The following is a 20,805-nucleotide window of genomic DNA, read 5'->3' on the forward strand; positions in this document are numbered from 1 at the left end:
AATGTCAGTTTTCTGTAGGAGGAATTTAGGTCACACAAGCAACTTCACTTCTTCATCAGGGCTCTTACTATTTTCATCCTCATAGACTCTCTTATATTTTATGAAGATGTCTTCATCTGGGCAAGAAAGGTACTCCTTTTAATAAAAATTTTTAAAAATTTAAAAAGATACTCCTAAAATTTTAAAATTGTTTTTCCTCAAAGGCTCTCTAGAATTTTTCATCACAGATGATACTTTTTTCTTTTGTAATAAAAAAACTAGCTCTTTTTTTCTTGCTGTTTAAATTGACACCTCCATGTATGACTAAAATTTTCCCCATTTTTTCCCTCCCAAACTCCCCAGATATGGCAATCTAACAAGGATTTGTATGAAATGCCCTTTAAGAAGAATTAGAAGTTTAAAGAGAGAGAGAAAAAAAAAAAGCATTAGTAGTTGCTGTTTGATTCTCTTATCTCCAAAAGCAGAGAGCTGCAAAATAACACATGGCCCTGGGGAGTAACCTCGCTGATACTTTAAAACTCAATTTCATCTTTTCCAGGAAGTGAAATTCCTCGTTTGGCAACTCTTATGCCCTGAGGAAATACTTCGGGGGTGCGGGTGAAAGGGAAAGGACCAGAGGGGATTTGTGAGGTGGGAGGAAGTGGTGGTGCTCCACCGGAAATAGCTTCCAACTCACAGACAATGCTGCCACCTACTGACAAGACATGGGACTTGCAGACTTGGATTTCTCCACTTTCTTCCACAGTAGAGAACAAATACTTAGTTTTGCACTAACCATACTTTATTGTACTACCTTATATTGGACCCTGAAATCATTTTCATAAACTTGGGGTACAGAAAAACACAAGGTCGGACTCCTAGCTTTAATACCTCCAGGACTGGTTTGGATATGATTCACAGCTGCTTCACAATGGGGAAAGTAAATTGTGTGTAAGAGGGTTTTTTGTTGTTGTTGTTTTCAAAGAGTTGGGGAGGCTGAAGGAATAGTCCAGGAGACAATAACAGTTTTCCAGCCCTACTTTTCAATAATGTGTAGTGCTTGACTTTTACCTTTTAACCACATATGTGCATTTTTATTTCTAAAGTTATAGGCACCTGTAATCTCAGCACTTTGGGAGGCCGAGATGGGAGGGTCACTTGAGCCCAGGAGTTGGAGACCAGCCTAGGCAGCATAGCGAGACCCTGTTTCTACAAAATAGTAATAATAATAGTAATAATGGGCGTGGTGGCACATGCCTGTGGTCCCAGCTACTCGGGAGGCTGAGGTGGGAGGATTGCTTGAGCTCAGGAAGTCGAGGCTGCAGTGAACTATGATCACACCGCAGTACTTCAGCCTGGGTGACAGAGCGAGACCCCAACTCTAAAAATAAATAAAGCAGTGATGAAGCTGTTTGCTGCTAAGTCCTGTGTCATACGTTAATGAGTTTCTGCAGTTCCTCTTGTGATTCCATTGAAAATTAGACCCTTCTGTGTAGGGAAGAGAGCGGCCAGCTGCCTTCCTGTGGGTCATGCTGTTCTGATTGTTGACATCTGACCCTGAGCACAATGGCAGGGCATCTGTCTCAAGTGCACAGACGTCAGCTAGGGCTGGAAGAGCCAATCCTCTATCTACTCCAGGCTCTGGAAACTTGAAGACCTTCTCTGCTTCCTACAATCGTCACCTGTCAGCTGGATAAAGTTCAGGGGGCCACAGAACTTAACCATCCTGCTTTTACAGATTCCTGAAAACTGGCTAAATTCTATGCATTTGAAATAAATTAGGTAGAAACTGTCACTTTCATCTTGTCATTTTCATGTTGTTTGCTTAAGGCACACCTACTGGCTGTCTTTTTATTTTTGTTGTTGTTGTTCACAGCAGTGGATTTTTGGGCAATGAAGTTAAGGTTTAAATGATTGAAAGCAGAAATGGTTGTCTTCCATCCAAGAACATTAAGCATTTGTCTGAGGGGCATTTGAGGGGCTTAACTCTTACAGTTTCTCCCTTACTTTACTCATGTGTCCAATTGTAGCCTCAGTGATTTTTCTAGAGATTCTGAGAAATAGGACTACTTTTTTTGGCTCCTCCCTGTGTAGTGACCACTTCTCAAAAAGCCTTGTCTTGGGCTAGAAAAAGGTAGCAGATGTGTACATAAATAATGCCAGTTTGAGATCAAGATTTCCTAAGGAGAAATATTATGAACCTTGGTAGTAAATATTTCCTCATACCCTTTTTAGATGAGAAAAACAGTATTTTCCAGGCCGTATTAAGTAATTCCACATTAATATTTATGAAAAATTAATCTGGTCTCAAAGAACTGTTTTCCCACAGTCCAGTTCCAGTGTCTCCAGATCCATGATGTAAGGAGTAATTGTTGACACACCAGTGTGTGGTAGGTCTGATCCTTCTGGAGTGTGGATTACGTAAATGGGGGAGTAATAAATATAAGAAGGTGCCCAGTATTAACAAATTAGACCCTTTTACTCTTTCTGGACAAGTGGGATTTGTAACTAAAACATCTGTGAAGTCAAGCCTTTTTACCCTTGAATGAAGAGAAAATAGAGTTTTTGCAACTTGATTCTACCTTATAAAAGGATTGTGTGGCAGATATTTATAGCATGTGAAATATGTATAAGTTCCTAGCTTTGAAGCTCTCATAAGCATGTACTCCCAGCATCAGTATTCCACATTACTATGTGCGACAAAGCAGTGTTTTGGAAGCTGGCTCAAACCCTCTGAGAGCCACAGGCAACTGATTTGACAATCAGCTACTTCAGTACCTTATAGACCATTTAACAACATGTATTAGTTTTTTGGTTTCCTGAATAACCCTATATAATACTTGCAGACATGTCTAGGTTTGCATAATGTAGTGCATATTAAATAGTAATAACTTTTAGCATTTTGGGTTTTTTTTTTTTTTTTTTTTTTTTACTCCCAGTGAAAATAATATGCTTTGGTGTAGCACCTTTAAAAAAACTATTTTTTTTTAAGGCTGAGGTGGAAAGATCCCTTGAGCCCAGGAGTCCAAGATTGTAGTGAGCTCTGATCATGCCACTGCACTCCAGCCTGGGCAATAGAGTGAGGCTCTGTCTCAAAAAAAAAAAAAAAAAAAAGACAATTTTTTTTTAAGAGATGGGGTTTTGCTGTGTCGCCCAGGCTGGCCTTGAACTCCCGTGTTCAAGTGATCCTCCCACCTCAGCCTAGTGAGTAGCTGGGACTACAGATGTGTGCCGTGCCTGGGTTGGTGCAGCGCGTCTCCGAAGAGAGCCAGGGTGGTGCTCTGCAGTGCCTCTGTCAGCCACCTCCGTGTTGGTCACCTCTGCATTGGTCCTTAAGTCTAGAGCAGCCCAGGTTCTGAGACTAGGTTCTCCACTAATTACCTAGGCAAAATCTTTTCCACTTCATTAAGCATCTTTTCCCCTTTATAAAATTAAATGTGGCCGGGCGCAGTGGCTCACGCCTGTAATCCCAGCACTTTGGGAGGCTGAGGCAGGCGGATCATGAGGTCAGGAGATGGAGACCATCCTGGCTAACAAGGTGAAACCCCGTCTCTACTAAAAATACAAAAAAAACTAGCCGGGCGAGGTGGCGGCGCCTGTAGTCCCAGCTACTCGGGAGGCTGAGGCAGGAGAATGGCCTGAACCCGGGAGGCAGAGCTTGCAGTGAGCCGAGATCGGCCACTGCACTCCAGCCTGGGCGACAGAGTGAGACTCCGTCTCAAAAAAAAAAAAAAAAAAAAAAAAATTAAATGTACCACATCTGCCAGATTTGGGAAAACAAAAATTTTGAGACAGAGAAACCGAACACTGTGTGTGACCAAGTTCTTCAGCAGACCACACTCACATTCCTAACCTTGTGTCACTTGGGTTTCTCTGCTGTGCCACAGCTGCAGACTCAGTTCCCTTCTTTGTAATTGAGACTCATTCGTTTCCACTATCACAAATGCAAGTATCCTTGTAAGTTTGTTATAAGGATATATAGCATTTGTTCCTTAAACAATTTAAGTGGCCAGGCACGCTGGCTCACGCCTGTAATCCCAGCACTTTGGGAGGCCGAGGTGGGCGGATCACTTGAGGTCGGGAGTTTGAGACCAGCCTGACCAACCTGGAGAAGCCCCGTCTCTACCAAAAATACAAAATTAGCCGGGTGTGGCGCACGCCTGTAATCCCAGCTACTCGAGAGGCTGAGGCAGGAGAGTTTTTGAACCCGGGAGATGGAGGTTGCAGGGAGCCAAGATCGCGCTATTGCACTGCAGCCTGGGTAACGAGTGAAACTCTGTCTCCATCTCAAAAAAAAATGAAAGTAGAAGAGTAATGAAATAATAGAAACTTCAGTCTTCTTTTTGAAGAAAATATGTGCACTTTTCTGGGTTAACAAATAGCAGGCAGAGGAATTCCACTTCTATTGTTTTATTGGTGGGGGGGGTTTAATATACCCTACTCTAATACTGCTAAGATCTCAAGCTTACTTTCTTTTGCACCTCAACTGGAGGACTTGGCTTTACATACGACCAAATATTCTGTGTTGGTAAAGGCAACTCCACCAGGCAAAATCAGAGCAATCCCTGGAAAAGAGGAAAAAACTGAAACTAATCATCTGTGGATATTTAAATTTACCAATTGTCTAGAAATTCCATACAAGAGCTGAGAATATATGCTCTTATTCCAACTGTGCACTTACCTTTGATATTTCATTAAGTAAATAAATATTTGGCACTCATCTAAACATGCATGTCCCATCTATTTTACAACACTTTTTAAAAAATTTAACTTGCTGCCTAATAGTTGACCAGGTACATTGACAGAAATTAGGTAAATATGTGGCCCAAGCCTGAGCTTAGGTTTGAATGCAGCCTTCTAATTTCTAATCCTGTGCTTTACTCATGATCCACATTATTTCATCAAAAAGCCTCACCCCTCTGACTCCTCAGGGGTTCATAATGGCACAAAATTTAGGTCTTGCCCTCTACCAAAGGGATGGAATTAACTTTTAAAAGGGGTGATGTTTGATGCAGGGAAGAGAAAGAGAACAGAGAGAAGGGGCCACTAGATGACTTACTATGGTCCCTCCCTTTCTACCGCAGAGCACAGCAGAGATCAGAGGCCAGGGCTTTCCCTTTCATAGAACTGGGAAGAGACAGTTGTCAGAAGCTGCATGAGGTCTTGGTTTTGTTTTACAAATCTGATCTTTTAATCAAGAGGTTCTTATTCTTTAGAAACACAGTGGTCCCTGGGGGCCACTACCCCTTCCCTTTGAAAACTTGAATTCGAATTCTCTAAGTCAAAAGTGAAAGGTTTTGTTTATATTCTAAGACCAGCACCTATCTAGTAACCACTTCAGGAAAGCAGCAGGATTTGGGAGCTAGGCCATGCTTTAATTTACATATCGTATGTTCTTATGTAAGAGAAAGTTCATAGCTTTCAAAAGAAAAAGGAACGTTTACTTGTTTAGATCTTTGTTGTTCATCTGACTCATGAAAGAACGTGATCAGTTTGAGTTTATTTTTAGGATATACTGGCACTGGCTTTTAGTTGTAGTAAATGTTAAGCTGGACAAGTTAAAGGCCTAGCTTGGGAGCTGCAGAAATTGGCCGAGCCCCGCAGGTGATTTATAATCTTTTCAGTAAGAACATTGAAGGGCTATTCATGATGACACTTAGAAAAAGAAGGAAAATGAAGTTGTTCCTTGACTACTACCCAGTTTCTGTTGAGGTTTATTACTTCTAGATGATCAAGTTTACACGAAGTTTACATTGTTTTTTCAGTTCTCAAGTTTCAGCAAATACCTGAACCAAGTTTTCTTCTGTTACTCTAAGAACTGCCCTGGAGTGCCTTTTAACCTTTGTACCACCACGCAAAGTGTCCTATCAACTCATGTCCTCTAGCTCTTCTATTCTTCAATGCATTTCTCCCATTCCTATAGGTATGGTAGGGATCAACTTTTTATTCCACCAAGAATCACCCTTATTCCCTTTGACGTAGTGCCCTATGGCATAAGCTTGTTCATACGGTGTTCAAACAGCTACCGTTCACTTCTGAGGGTCACCTTACAGGAAACCAAGGTATGACGAGTAACTAAATCTTCTCACCAAGCAAAAGGGAGCTGGACTTTAGAAATGGAGCCTGGGCCAGGCAGAGTGGCTCATGCCTGTAATCCCAGGACTTTGGGAGGCCAAGGTGGGCAGATTGCTTGAGCCCAGGAGTTTGAGACCAGCCTGGGCAACATGGTGAAACCCTGTTTCTACAAAAAAATACAAAAAAAAAAAAAAAAAAAAAAAGATAACCAGCCATGGTGGTGTGTGCCTGTAGTCTCAGCTACTCGGGAGGTTGAGGTGGGAGGATCACTTGAACCTGGGAGGTCAAGGCTGCAGTGGGTTGTGTTTGCACCACTGCACTCCTGCCTGGGCAACAGATCAAGACCTTGTCTCAAAAAAAAAAAAAAAAGGAAAGAGAAATGGAGCCTAGATTTGAATCCTGGCTCCCTCACTTACTGGCTGGATAACTTACGGCAGGAATTATGACTTATCTGGAAAACAGGGATAATACCTGTTTCAGCAGGTTGCTTTGAAGATTAAAACTTACAAGTACCTTGTAAAGCACACATAGGTTCTCAACACATTAACTGCTTTCCATCCAAAAAGGCTGAGAGATTAGCAGTTGACCTTCACTAACCACTTTAGGTGGCTTACCATCTTTTCCAGAGAAGCTCCCGCTATACTAAATATGCCTCATTCAGGATAAGGATATAGCTAGACCCATGGTCTTAACTTTCAAACATTAATTTGCCCACCTTTAGTCAAGCACGTATTTGACATTTAACATAAAAAGGAGACAAAACAGAAGAACATGCTTCACGTTACAGGTGGTAGGAATATTCTGCGTATTAAAATGAAGAATGTGAATACAGAGCCTAAGACCTGGGTGCTCAAATTTTTATCAATTGAATCTGTATAGCCATGCAGTCTCTTGGAAGAAAAACAGACTAAGAACCCACAGCCCTGTAACCTTCAGGAGTTGTGTCAAATGCTAAATTAGAAAGCTGACCCTAATTCAGAGTTCCTAGTTCTTAATAGGCTTCACACATTTTTTTTTTCCAGGCATTAAGCACTGTAACCTAAGTGGGAAGAAAGAGATCCACACCTTCCCCAAAGAAACAGAAGATGGATCTAGTGTCAGGCTCAATTAGACCCAATTGTGATGACTCTCCAAAAAGGAACAATGCAGCTTTTGTGATATGCTCAGGCAGAAAGCTTGGACATTTTACAAAACAATCTTATCCCCGGAGAAACCTGGGTTCCAGCCCTCTTCCTGGAAAGAGGGGTTGATCCAGGAAAGTTTTATACTACTCTTATCAGCTCTTGCTGAGATCAGTACTTTTTTAACAATCTCAGAAACAACCAAGACCAATGTGAAACCAGGAATATGAGCCACTCCCCTGTCGGCGCATTCATACCCATAGGTCTCCACAGTCAAACCACAGGGTGTCAGATCATTTTGTTATTGTCTACCAACGGGAACTCTTTGCTGGAATTGTTGGTATTTCATTAATCTGCCCCGATTTCAGTCTAAAAACCCTTGACGGAGTGGATCCAGTGGCCAGCCTCGGCTGTTGGAAGTGCTAAAATGCAAATGTGCAAGAATCCTGGCCAAGCTCCCCATCCCCCAGGAAAGTGCTTCCTTACAGCTAGGCCTGGAGGGGAATGTTAAAAAGAGGGCCTGAGCTGCCCTCCTCCTTTCCACCGGGACCCTCGCTCACACTGGGAGATTCAGCATGCATGACTGAGCCGGCCAGCACGCAAGGACAGCGCTCTTTTAACTTTTCTGAACAATGGCTTCAGTCCTTCCACCTTCACATCCTCCCCACACCCACTCGCAGGGTAAAGAAATCCATCTTTCTTGGCCACATCGTGATCCACTTTTCAACGTCACCCCTAGATCTCATTTTCACCCAAAGAAAAACTGGCCACTCGGGGAAACTGTGACTTACATACAAATCTGGTTTTTTAAAAAGTTTCATTTTGTTCAATTTCTTTAAATTTCCAGGTTGTTGACAGTTTAAAGCCAAAAATTATATAAATCTCCAGTCTAATCACATTTCTAGAAATAAAACATGTCAGTAGTAAACCTTATACAGAATAAAATTTCGCCCACGAGCTGACTCACCCCCACATAGGATGGACCGAACTCCACCTTGCGTCCTCTGAGAGTATACAAACAACACCTCCTACCTTGGCATGTACCCAAGCACACAATGCCTTAAAAATAATTCGCAGATACAAGGCTGTTGGTTTTTTTTTTTCAAAAACATACTTCATATTTCCTCTTTTATTATATAAATATCAGTTTAACCTTTTACTGTAAGAATATAAACGTTTTAAGAGGATCTTTGTTATTATTTATACAAATTCACAAACAGTACAATTAATTGATAAAGGTCTCTGGGTTTCTTTAACTCCATGGTCTCGCATGTTGCTGTGGAGGATTCTAAAAAAATAAACAACAAAAATCCAACAAAAATATACATCCTACTCAAAAGTGATTTCTTTAAAGCCACAAGTCCCAACCCCCACCAAAATAAAGAAAGTCATCTATTCCTCCATTTAGAAACAGAATTTTTTTAAAACCCACAAACTCCCATTTTGTTAATAGAACAGAGATAAGACATGAGCTTCATCACAGCCCCGGGGGCTTTGCAGGCCAGCTTTGCTCCTGTTTCCCACAGGAAGCCGCACTGTGTGACCTTTTTGGGGGGAAACTTGGAAGAGGGTGAGGGTAGGGCAGAATTTGCATATATAATCATCATTTTCAAGACACAATCTGCATCTCAAACAAAAACAACGGTTCAACTCTCATTGCTCCCACATATTTGTGCTATAAATTAAGTCAAGATTTAGAAACAGGTCCTCAAATCCCAATGAACAAGGAGAAAAAGGAAATTACAGCCAGAATGTGGAAGTGGGGCACACTGGACGGATGGAGGCCGGGAAGAAGCCAACACAAAAAGACACACAAACCCAAGGGCATCTTTCCAGTCTAGGCACAAACATGTTTCAGTCTCAAAATATCTCTCTTGTAGAATTCCAGGGCTTCAGAAAACAAGTAAACTAAAACGAGGTAGCCAGACATATATATGTATATATATATAATTTATATATATATATAATATATAGAATATATTCAGCAGAAAAAAAGGACCATGATTTCAAAGTTTTTCCAAAAAAAAAATTTTAAAAAGGAAAGAGATTGAGAAAATGAAATGAGCGTGAATAGCAGAGTACTGTAAGAGGAGGAGTGATGAGAAGAGACTGGGATTAGTTACAAAGTGGAAGAAGGGTGAAAAGGCCTTTGTAGCTGGGTTTGCTTTTTATACATTTGAAAATAAAAACCAGATCACAGTATTCAAATGAAAGCTGAAGTGAAGGCAGACATTTTCCTCAACTCCCCAGGGTTGAAAAGACAGTCACTCCCCACCCCCATTTCCAGTCACAGCAGTGGGGATACAGTAGCTGAATCAGTCCTCCACCCCCTGCAGGGGAGTGGGTGGGTAAGCAGCAGAGTCCATCTCTCCATCCGCGGGGAAAAGGAGCTGGGAGTTGGGTAGGGTAGGAACCCCAGCTGCAAAGAGAATGGGCTGGAAGCTGGGAGGGGGCTGGAGGAGGGAGGAGAAAAAGAGCCTGAGGCTTCTGTCATAGCCCCATCTCATCCGCTGCAATGATCTGTGCATAAGTGTGCGTGTGAGTGTGCGGGGGCGGTGGTGATGGGAGGATGAACAGGGCGGGACAAGGGGAGCTGATGCTGCCGCCCTCACCTGACCTTCTCACTGTCCGTCATCTGCCAGAGTCCCAGGTTGAGTACCTTGAGGCAGGGCAGCTGCGTGATGCGCTCCAGGCCGCGCTTGGTGATTCGGGTGCAGCCGTACAGGTCTATGCCGGTGAGCTGGCTCAGGTGCTCAGCGATCAGCTCCAGGCCCTTGTCCGTGATGCGCACACACTGTCCAATGTTGAGCGTGCGCAGCCCGTGCATCTGCCGCACCATGCGGTTGATGCCATCATCACTGATGTGGCAGGAGCAGAGGGAGAGAGACTTGAGGCCATCCAGCCCCTGGGCTATGTAAGCCAGACTCTGGTCTCCCACCTTGTCACAGAACGACACATCCAGCCCCGAGAGGCGTAGGCTGCCCATGGCCAGATGCATGATGCCCGTGTCACTGATGTTGTCACAGGAGCGCAGGTTGAGGCTGCGCAGGCTGCCCATGTGCGACAGGTGCAGGAGGCCAGCGTCCGAGATGCCCCCACAGAAGCTGAGGTTGAGGAGCCTCAGGCCCGTCAGCCCTCGGGAGATGTGCTTTAGAGAAAGATCTGTGAGCTTCTGGCAGTCCTGTAGCGTGAGCTGCTCCAGGCCCAGGCAGCCCTCCGCAGCGCTGCGCGTCATGCCGGCCAGGTGCCCGATGCCGACATCCGAGAGGTGGCGGCAGCTGCGGAGGTTAAGGCTCTTGAGGCGCTGCAGACCCCAGGCGATGAGCAAAAGGCCAGTGTTGGTGATGTTGCTGCAACCCCCCAGCTCCAGCACCTCCAGGCCCTTAAGATACTGGGCTATGCGGCCCAGGCTGCTGTCAGTGATCTGCTTGCAGAGGCTCAGGTTGAGAGCGCGCAGGGAGCCGATCTCCTGCACAAACGCGTGGCCCAGCCCGTTGTCGGTGAGGTTGTAGCAGCCGCTGAGGTTGAGGCTCTCGATGTTGGCCATGCCCTGGATCACGTAGCTGAGGCTGCGGCGGAGGCTCAGGATCTGCACCCGGCGGATGCCCCGGGCCTGCAGGCTGGGGAACAGCGACGGGTTGGCCCGGCGCAGGTGCAGCTTGGCCTCCACCCCCCGCCACACCGACTTGTGGTAGGCGGCGTCTCGCCAGGCCGTGCACACCTGCGCCGCGCGCCCCTTGTCCCGGACGTCCAGGTAGCCGAAGATCATGGCCAGCAGCTCCGGGAACAGGCATGAGATGTGGGTCTCCATCTTCCTCCTCCCCCCTCCGCGGCGCTGGGGGGAGGAGGCGCGGGCCCCGCCGCTCCGGACTCGGGCAGGCGACGAGAGCGCTTCTCCCCAGCCGCCGCCGCTGCCGCCGCCTCGGGCCCAACGGCCGGCCCCTCCCCGCCTTCCGGCTCCGGCCGCCGCCGCCGCTCCTCCTCCTGGTCCGTCCTTCCTTCCTGCCGGCTGCGCCTCCGGCCCGGCCCTCCCCCGCCCCGGGCTCCGCGCGGCGCTCACATCCCGGGCGGGGAAGGCGCCTCGCTCTCGCTCCCGGAGGCCGGCCGCCGCCGCCTCGGCTCTACCCACGCCGCGCCCGGGCCGCGCCGCTCCGCCCGCGCCGCCGCGCCCACGCCCCCTGCCGCATCCTCCGCCTCCTGCCGCCGCCGCTGCTCCGCGGGCCGGCGGGCGGCGAGGGGGCCCCGGGGACCCGGCGCACGGGCTCCGGGCGCGGAGGAGGCTTCCTGCTGCCTTTGTCTCTCGCCCGCTTTTCAAACCTCCCAGCCCCGGGCCGCCCGCACTCCGCCGCCCAGGCGGGGGGACCAGGAGGCCAATCCCGGCTGGCGGCGCGCGTTCCTTCTCCCCCGCCGTCCGCGGCCACTTGGGAGCTGCCGGCCCCCGCACCGAGGACGCTGCGGCCGTCCGGCCGGAGCGCGGCTCGGCGCAGACCCCGGGCGAGCGGGCAGGCCGCGCGTTTGGTAGCGCCCGGGCCGGCTCCGGCTCCGCCGCCCTGCAGCGCGTCCCCTCCACCGCTCCCGCTCCCCCGCGCCCGCGCAATGGTACGGGCCTGCGCTGCCGGAACTGTGGAGCCGTTGCCCTGGAAACCGAGTTCGGCCTGGTCCCGTGGCCCCTGGTTTTTAACCCTGTGGGCGCCGTGCGGGAGCAGCAGCTGTCAGCAGAGCGCCTCCCCACCCGGCTTCTTTTCACCCCGTAGCCCGTTATTGAGCCGTTCCCTCTCTGGGCCACGCCCCAGCCCCGTTCCTTCTTTTTCTTTGCTGTTGAAGTCTGCGCAACCCCTTCCCACAGTTTACCTCTACAATCCCTGACCCTTACTTCACACCCCTCTCCCTTGATTATCCCTGCGAGAGCCTCCTCCTATAGCAGTGCTCAATAATCATCACCCCAACTCTCCTTTCTTACTGTCCCTAATGCCCCTTAACACATCTCATTATCACACCCCCTGCTCCCCCGGTTGGGGCTGTTTCCGATGACTGCTTTCTCTCCAGTCTTGTGTCTTAAATTGTAGAGAAACTCGGCTTTACTCATCTTAAACAATGACCCCCTCCAGTCGGTATTCTAGAAATTTCTAGAATTATACTTCCAGCATCTTCTGATGGTTTCCAGACATGCTGTGTGTGTTCACCCCTCGGTACTTGATACATCAAAACCTCCCTCTACTTCTGCAGGCTGCTGCACTACCAATACCCTCAGCCCACTTTGCTTAGAGGGGAACAGCCTTCCCTAAGCCTTGTTTTAGGAGCTTTCTCCTTGTCATCAGCCTTAGACTATCAGTTGCATGGCTCAGTTGTACTGATAGTCAATATATTCGTATATGCTGAATCCAGTTTACTTTTTGATTAAAATGGAATGACAGTTGAACTTGGTTTAAGACAATCCAGGCCGGGCGCGGTGGCTCAAGCCTGTAATCCCAGCACTTTGGGAGGCCGAGACGGGCGGATCACGAGGTCAGGAGATCGAGACCATCCTGGCTAACACGGTGAAACCCCGTCTCTACTAAAAAATACAAAAAACTAGCCGGGCGATGTGGCAGGCGCCTGTAGTCCCAGCTACTCGGGAGGCTGAGGCAGGAGAATGGCGTGAACCCGGGAGGCGGAGCTTGCCGTGAGCTGAGATCTGGCCACTGCACTCCAGCCTGGGCGACAGAGCGAGACTCCGTCTCAAAAAAAAAAAAAAAAAAAAAAAAAAAAAAAAAAAAAAAAAAAAAAAAAAAGACAATCCAGTTGTGTCTGTTGGTTTATCAACTGTTTTATGGAAACAGGGCACAATTACATTCTAGGATGTAGCCCCTGGCTCCTAAATGTCCGTACTAAGGATAGAATTTCAGAAGTTTCATTTTAACTACCCCCAAACCAGGAATTTTTGGATCAGAGAAAATGACCCTCTGTATTTTAATTTATGGATCCACACAACTAGATACAACACAACCGGATTTATCAGAAAGGGAAAATGGTTTCATTGATTCTTTGAGGACCTGAACAAGATTTGGAAGGGGTTCCATGTTCAGTATAGGAGAGTAACTTTTGCCCAAGCAACCAATATTGGACCAAATACGTACAAATTCAGTAATAGGCATAATACACCTTTTACACCCCTACCACTCCTCTTTCCTAAATCAGGAAATGCAGAAGCAAAAATTCTCGCCAGCTTGTTACCTCACCCACATTACACGCAGTGTGAAGCCCATAGATTTTTATAACCTTCCTGAAAAAAATAGACTGTACTGTTAGTCATCCAGTACCTCCAGATGTACGGTGGTAATAAGTGTCACGATTCTGGGGTATGCCTGGGCTTCACTCTTCTCCTGGGGATTATCTAGGCTTTTATTCTTATCAGTCACTTCTGCCTAAACTTTTACCTTAAATTCTGCGTGAAAGTCACTTTTGGGTTGTTCTATGCACCTAGATGTGTTTGGGTTGATATCAAGGCCTTAACCCAAAGCACCTTAGTGTAACTTAATCCTGTTTAATACAAAACAAAGTACCCCACACATTTGGGGGGAATTTTAGACAGGGGGCCTGACCAGGCTCGGACTAAGAAGGAGTTGAAACGTTTTCCTTCTCTAGAAAGGCCTTTGTTCTCAAATCTGAAGAGTCATTCAGAGGCATCTGGAAGCACTTTCTCTAGAAGTTGGCTGTCTGGTCCTTGTTCTAGCAACAGTTTTTCTTGACTTGAGTTCTAGAATCTTATTAACACAGAGCCTTTTATTTAAGGCACTCAAGTATATATTACAAGGATTTTCAGCAATAAATAGGAAAATATAGCATCAAGAAGCATCACAGAAAAAGCATTCGTGGGGAAAAGGAACTAGGGCATAGAATGAGCCGTATGCAGAATCTGAACACCTGGTGCCTATGCCCCTGGAGAAGCAACTCCCCTTTCTGGGTCTCGGTTTCCTTGTGTTACACCAGGGTGATTTGACTAGGTAATCTTCAGGGACCTTTCCAGTAGGAACACTGTGAGGCCAAGAGCCTAGCATACCGTCTCCTTAGCCCATGGAAGTAGGCATTGTTCCTAATGCAGGCTCCAGATATTAAGAATAATTTTGAATACACTAACTTCTTGGGAGTTTTGGTTTATGCTCAGACTCAGGACCTAAAAATATATGGAGAGTATGTATAGATAGGAGACTCTGATTGTCTGGCAAAGATGTGCACCAATGAAGAAAATTCCGTGGCTTGCTCTTCATACTTTTAAAACTTGTTGAGATTTTTGTATATGATTTAACAAATTGCAACCAGAAGTTTTTTTCTGAACGAACGATAGCCTATTTAAAAGCAGAATTGATAGCCTTGTGTAGGGAAGTCTCTCCAAAGCCTTACCAAGAATTTTTTTTTAAATTCTAGATTTTTCAGATGGAGTGTGCTTTTCACCTGGGTAGGGTGAGAGGCCCAACCCCAAGATCAGGCTTACCTAAGGATTCATACTTTCTCCTTCAGAAGGGGCACACCTCGCAGGAAAGGTTAGAAGAGCTCTGGAGCTTTTAACTCCTCATTCAAGAATATGTATATATTTCCAAAACTAGTGGCCCAGAGTCTAGTTTATGGGTTGGGTCAAAGGAGTTACAATGGGCTGGGCAAAGTGGCTCAGGCCTGTAATCCCAGCACTTTGGGAGGCTGAGGTGGGCTGATCACTTGAGGTCAGGAGTTCGAGAGCAGCCTGGCCAACATGGTGAACCCCAACTCTACTAAAAAAAATACAAAACTATTAGCCGGGCATGGTGACATATGCATGTAATCCCAGCTACTCAGGAGGCTGAGGCATGAGAATCACATGAACCCAGGAGGCAGAGGTTGCAGTGAGCTGGTACTGTCCCACTGCACTCCAGCCTGGGCAACAGAGCAAGAGACCTTGTCAAAAAAAAAAAAAGTTAAAATATTTTGTGTCTCTTTTCCTTGAACTCTAATGTATCTTTGGCACAATGCCTGCTATGTAGTAGACATTTTGTCAATGTTGTTGAACTGACATGAATGAGATGGATAATATAAATAATAATCTCTTTATGTAAGACTTCATACATATGGAACTTCTTGAAGAGCTGGGCAGGCATTAGTAATCTGAGGTTTATAATAAAATGCTGCCTTTCCAACTTAAAGGTTTCTTGAGAATAACATTCATTCTATTGCTAAGTGTTTCTAAGTAGGAGAGCATCACTCTCGACACTTCTTGGTGACAGAATATTAAAGATAAGAGAGGGTGAGAATTTGATTCGCTGATTACAAACAAAAGGTTTAAGCAGAAACAATAAAAAAAAAACCCTATTTAAAAATGGGCAAAAGATTTAAATAGACATTTCTCCAAAGAAGATACCCAAATGACCCACAGTGTGTGAAAAGATGCTCAACATCATTAGTCACAGGGAAATGCAAATGAAAGCCACAATAAGATACCACCTCATATCCATAAGGATGGCTACTATTAATAAAACAGAAAATAACAAGTGTAGGTAAGGATATGGAGAAAGTAGAATCCTGGTGCACTGTGGGTGAGAATGTAAAGTTGTGGGCCAGGCACAGTGACTCACACCTGTAATTCCAGCACTTTAGGAGGCTGAAGCAGGAGGACTGCTTGAGCCCAGGAGTTCAAGATCAACCTGGACAACATAGCAAGACCCCATCTCTATTACAAAAAATTGTGCAGCTGCTATGGAAAATGGTATGGCCATTTCTCAAAAAATTAAAAATACCATATGATTCTGTTTCTAGGTGTGTACCTAAAAGAATTGAAAGCAGGGGCTCGAAGAGCTATTTGTACATCCATGTTCCTAGTTAACGTTATTCATAATACCAAAAGTTAGAAGCAACCTGAATGTCCATTGACAAATGAATGGATAAACAAATTGTGGTGGCCAGGCGCGGTGGCTCAAGCCTGTATTCCCAGCACTTTGGGAGGCCGAGACGGGCGGATCACGAGGTCAGGAGATCGAGACCATCCTGGCTAACACGGTAAAACCCCGTCTCTACTAAAAATACAAAAAAAACTAGCCGGGCGAGGTGGCGGCGCCTGTAGTCCCAGCTACTCGGGAGGCTGAGGCAGGAGAATGGCGTGAACCCGGGAGGCAGAGCTTGCAGTGAGCTGAGATCTGGCCACTGCACTCCAGCCTGGGTGACAGAGCGAGACTCCGTCTCAAAAAAAAAAAAAAAACAAAAACAAAAAACAAATTGTGGTATATACTCACAAGGGAATATTATTCAGTCTTGAAAAGGAAGGAGATTCTGACACATAGTACAACATGGATGAATCCTAAGGACATTGTGCTAAGTTAATAAGCCAGTCACAAAAGGACAAATACTGTACAATTCCACTTATACGAAGTATCTAGAGTAGTCAAAATTATAGAAACAGAAAAAAATAATCATTGCTGGGGCTAGGGAGAGGGTTGATGTGGAATGAGGAGTTGTTTAATGAGTATAGAGTTTCAGTTTTACGAGATGGAAAAGTTCTGAAAATTGGTTGCATGAGAATGTGAATATACCTAACAGTACTGAGCTGTACACTTAAAAATGGGCCAGGCGAGGTGGTTCACGCCTATAATCCCAGCACTTTGGGAGGCTAAGGCGGGCAGATCACCTGAGGTCAGGAGTTCGAGACCAGCCTGACCAACATGGAGAAACCTCATCTCTACTAAAAATACAAAAATACAAAATTAGCCGGGCGTGGTGGCGCCTGCCTGTAATCCCAACTACTCGGGAGACTGAGGCAGGAGAATCACTTAAACCCGGGAGGTGGAGGTTGCAGTGAGCCAGGATTGTGCCATTGCATTCCAACCTGGACAATAAGAGCAAAACGTTGTCTAAAAAAAAAACAAAAACAAACAAAAAAATGGTTAAGATGACAAATTTTATGTTATGTGTACTTTACAATTAAAACTTGTTAAAAGATTTCAGCAGGACAAACATTTTGAAATAAAGATAGAAAAGAAAAAGAGAAAAATAGATGAAAAGTATTCTCACATCAACAGATTGCCAGGAACCCCCTGAGATATTTGAGATGTTCTCCCAAATTGTTAGCTTGCTATATCTTGTAAATGCAGGCTTAGGATCATCTTTATCCAATACCGTAAAAGTAAGGGCTTGTGATCTGGGTAGCAAGAGCCTTCCTGTGAGGGTGAATGTGTCCTGTGTTGTCCACACTGGAAAACTCATGGAGGTGAAAGGGGGTTCTGTGCTATTACTATTCACCCCCGATGGATGGTCATGCCCTTTTACTCTTGAAATGGGGTTGCTGGCCGGGCGCGGTGGCTCAAGCCTGTAATCCCAGCACTTTGGGAGGCCGAGACGGGCGGATCACGAGGTCAGGAGATGGAGACCATCCTGGCTAACACGGTGAAACCCCGTCTCTACTAAAAACTATAAAAAACTAGCCGGGCGAGGTGGCGGCGCCTGTAGTCCCAGCTACCGGGGAGGCTGAGGCAGGAGAATGGCGTGAACCCGGGAGGCGGAGCTTGCAGTGAGCTGAGATCCGGCCACAGCACTCCAGCCTGGGTGACAGAGCGAGACTCCGTCTCAAAAAAAAAAAAAAAAAGAAAAAGAAATGGGGTTGCTATTTGTAATTTGTTATCTGCAACGTTTGAGTGTTAACTGTAATAGGTGTTTTTGCAGTTTCAGGCACCCAACCAAAGAATTAGAAATACAGTAATAGAATAATCTCGGATATCAGGTATTGTTTGTTCAATGTTGACAAACACCTTAGGTACTTGTTACAAAACAGGTAGATAGAATGACTCTAGAAAAATACAGTGTGTTGTAAATGTAGCCATTTCCAGGTCACTGAACACTTAGAAAGATGTGTTTTCAATTTATTCACTCATTCGGGCTGGGCAGGGTGGCTGTAATCCCAGCACTTTGGGAGGCCAGGGTGGGAGGATCACTTGATCCCAAGAGTTTGAGACCAGCCTAGGCAACATAGCAAGGTCCCATCTCTACAAGAAATAAAAATAAAAATAATTAACCAGGCATGATGGCATGCACCTGTAGTCCCAGCTAGTCAGGAGGCTGAGGCAAGCGGGAAGACCACTGGGCCAGGAGGTCAAGGCTGCAGTGAACTAGTGCTCGCACCCCTGCACTCCAGCTTGGGTGACAGAGCGAGACCATCTCTCAAGAAAAAAGATTCAGGAAAATATTAATACAAATTATATACATTGCTCTGTGCTATGAAATAAACGAAGATGTAGAAGATTATGTTTTTGCCTTTAAGAACTTGGGATCCAGCAGGTGAGCTAGAAAATACCTGTGACAGTGACAGTATTTGTTAGTGTTATAAGTGCCAGCAGAGTGATAGAAATAAAGTTCTCAGTTTGGAGGATCCATAGTGAAACCTAGAATTTGAAAAGGTGTTGATGGGAAGAATGTCATTACATTATAGTGGAATTTTACTAGAGAATAGGCTGAAGTTTTACGTTGCTTAGAAAAAAGTAAGAACATTAGAATAGCAACCATATATTGTCATACATTGTTATGGATATTCCATATTGAGGCATCAGTTATGTTAATCTAAAAAAATCACTTTCCCAAAGAATTCTTAGCTTTTATTTTTCCCAAGAATAAGAGATCTGGCTGGGTATGGTGGATCATTCCCGTAATCCCAGCATTTGGGGTGGCTGAGGTGGGAGGATCACTTGAGCCCAAGAGTTCAAGATCAGCCTGGGTAACACAGGGAGACCCTAGCCCTACAAAATTAAATTTAAAAAATTAGCCAGACACAGTGGTGCGTACCTATAGTCCCAGCTCTTCACAAGGCTGAGGTAGGAGGATAGTTTGAGCCCAGGAGGTTGAGGCTGCAGTGAGCCGTGATCACACCAGTGCACTCCAGCCTGGGTAACAGAGAGAGAGAGGAGAGAAAGAAAAAAAAGAAACCTTTATTTTAACTCTTATGTATTTGGAATTGAAAGTCAGGGTCTTATCTAAAGTCAGAAAATTTTAATTCATTGTCTGGACTTTGCAACTGTTTTTACAACCAAGATTGCCTCAAAAAAAAAATTTTTTTTTCTTTTTTTTTGTTTTAGTCAGCTCTCTCCTCATGTGTCCCATTCTTCTCTCTAACGTAGAACCAGACAAGGATGGAAAAAGAGAGAAGTTCAGGGTGTCCTGCCTGCGGTGTCCACGTGTGACTCTCCCCTACATGCCTGTGCCTTCTGTTCCCATTTCCCATGAGCTGTGTTCACACCACACTTGGAGTCTGAAGCTGTGTGTTTGAGTCCTTGCCCTCCCACGGTAGTCTGTTGCATGACCTATGGCAAAGTCACTCAATTCTTTGAGCTTCAATTTCCTCATCTATAAAACGAAAGTGATTGCCGTTCACAGAGCTGTGGTTAGAATTCATTAAGAAAACATCCACAAGAAAGGAAAGGCCTAGGGCATATCTGGCACATAGTAGGGACCTAGTAAATGCTGCTTTTGTTCTTTTCTTTTATAAAGATGCACTTGGAGGCCGGGCTCGGTGGCTCAAGCCTGTAATCCCAGCACTTTGGGAGGCCGAGACAGGCGGATCACGAGGTCAGGAGATCGAGACCATCCTGGCTAACATGGTGAAACCCCGTCTCTACTAAAAATACAAAAAACTAGCCGGGCGAGGTGGCGGGCGCCTATAGTCCCAGCTACTCGGGAGGCTGAGGCAGGAGAATGGCGTAAACCTGGGAGGCGGAGCTTGCAGTGAGCTGAGATTCGGCCACTGCACTCCAGCCTGGGCGACAGAGCGAGACTGCATCTCAAAAAAGAAGAAAGAAGGAAAGAAAGAAAAGAAAAGAAAAGAAAAGAAAGGAAAGGAAAGAAAAGAAAAGAAAAGAAAAGAAAAGAAAAGAAAAGAAAAGAAAAGAAAAGAAAAGAAAAGAAAAGAAAAGAAAAGAAAAGAAAAGAAAAGAAAAGAAAGAAAAGAAAAGAAAGAAAGAAATATACAGGCTTGAAGCTGGGCCCAGTGGCTCACGCCTGTAATCCCAGCCCTGTGGGAGGCCGAGAGGCAGGTGAATCACAAGGTCAGGAATTTGAGACCAGCCTGGCCAACATGGTGAAACCTTGTCTCTACTAAAAATACAGAAAATTAGCTGGGTGTAGTGGGGAGCACCTGTAATCTCAGCTACTACTCGGAGCTACTCGGGAGGCTGAGGCAGGAGAATAACTTGAACCTGGGATGCGGAGCTTGCAGTGAGCTGAGATCGCTCCACTGCACTCCAGCCTGGGCAACAGAGTGAGACTCTGTCTCAAAAAAAAAAAAAGAAAAAAGAAAAAGAAATGTACAGGTTCAAGGACTAGAAACATAACAAAAGTGTAGGAGCATAAGCGAATAATCTTTCAGGTAGAGCCAGCCATCTGCTTGCATCTTATCTTCTCCTCTGTAAGTCAGGAAGGGCAGCGTGTTCCATTCACCCACAAAGAAATAGTCCAGAACTCCTCTTCTGCCAGACATCCATCCATCCTGTGGCCTTGGACCTATGGTTTCACTACCAACTCTTACTCTTTCTTTCTTTCTTTTTTTGTGACAGAGTCTCACTTTGTCACCCAGGCTGGAGTGCAGTGGTGCGATCTCGGCTCACTGCAAGCTCCACCTCCCGGGTTCACGCCGTTCTCCTGCCTCAGC

The 20,805-nt window shown here is 45.6% G+C and overlaps 1 protein-coding gene across 13 annotated transcripts in view; it reads right to left on the reverse strand.

Annotated features, from left to right (window-relative positions):
• FBXL14 (F-box and leucine rich repeat protein 14) overlaps nucleotides 1-11,743 on the reverse strand; it is a 38,063-nt gene extending 26,320 nt beyond the window's left edge. For 5 of the 13 annotated variants that reach the window (XR_004059586.1, XR_004059585.1, XR_004059587.1 and 2 more), the window contains exon 1: nucleotides 9,793-11,743. Coding sequence is in view for 10 of the 13 variants with exons in the window: in XM_030938973.1 (XP_030794833.1) it covers nucleotides 9,793-10,986 (1,194 nt within the window). In the remaining 3 variants the exon portion in view is untranslated. Of the gene's footprint in view, nucleotides 1-4,374; nucleotides 4,545-9,787 lie in introns of those variants that run through there. The other 8 variants (XM_030938976.1, XM_030938974.1, XM_030938979.1 and 5 more) reach the window with 5 other exon arrangements.
• Between the last annotated feature and the right edge of the window lie 9,062 nt (nucleotides 11,744-20,805).

This window comes from Rhinopithecus roxellana, chromosome 10, assembly GCF_007565055.1.
Source record: "Rhinopithecus roxellana isolate Shanxi Qingling chromosome 10, ASM756505v1, whole genome shotgun sequence".
Taxonomy (NCBI): domain Eukaryota; kingdom Metazoa; phylum Chordata; class Mammalia; order Primates; family Cercopithecidae; genus Rhinopithecus; species Rhinopithecus roxellana.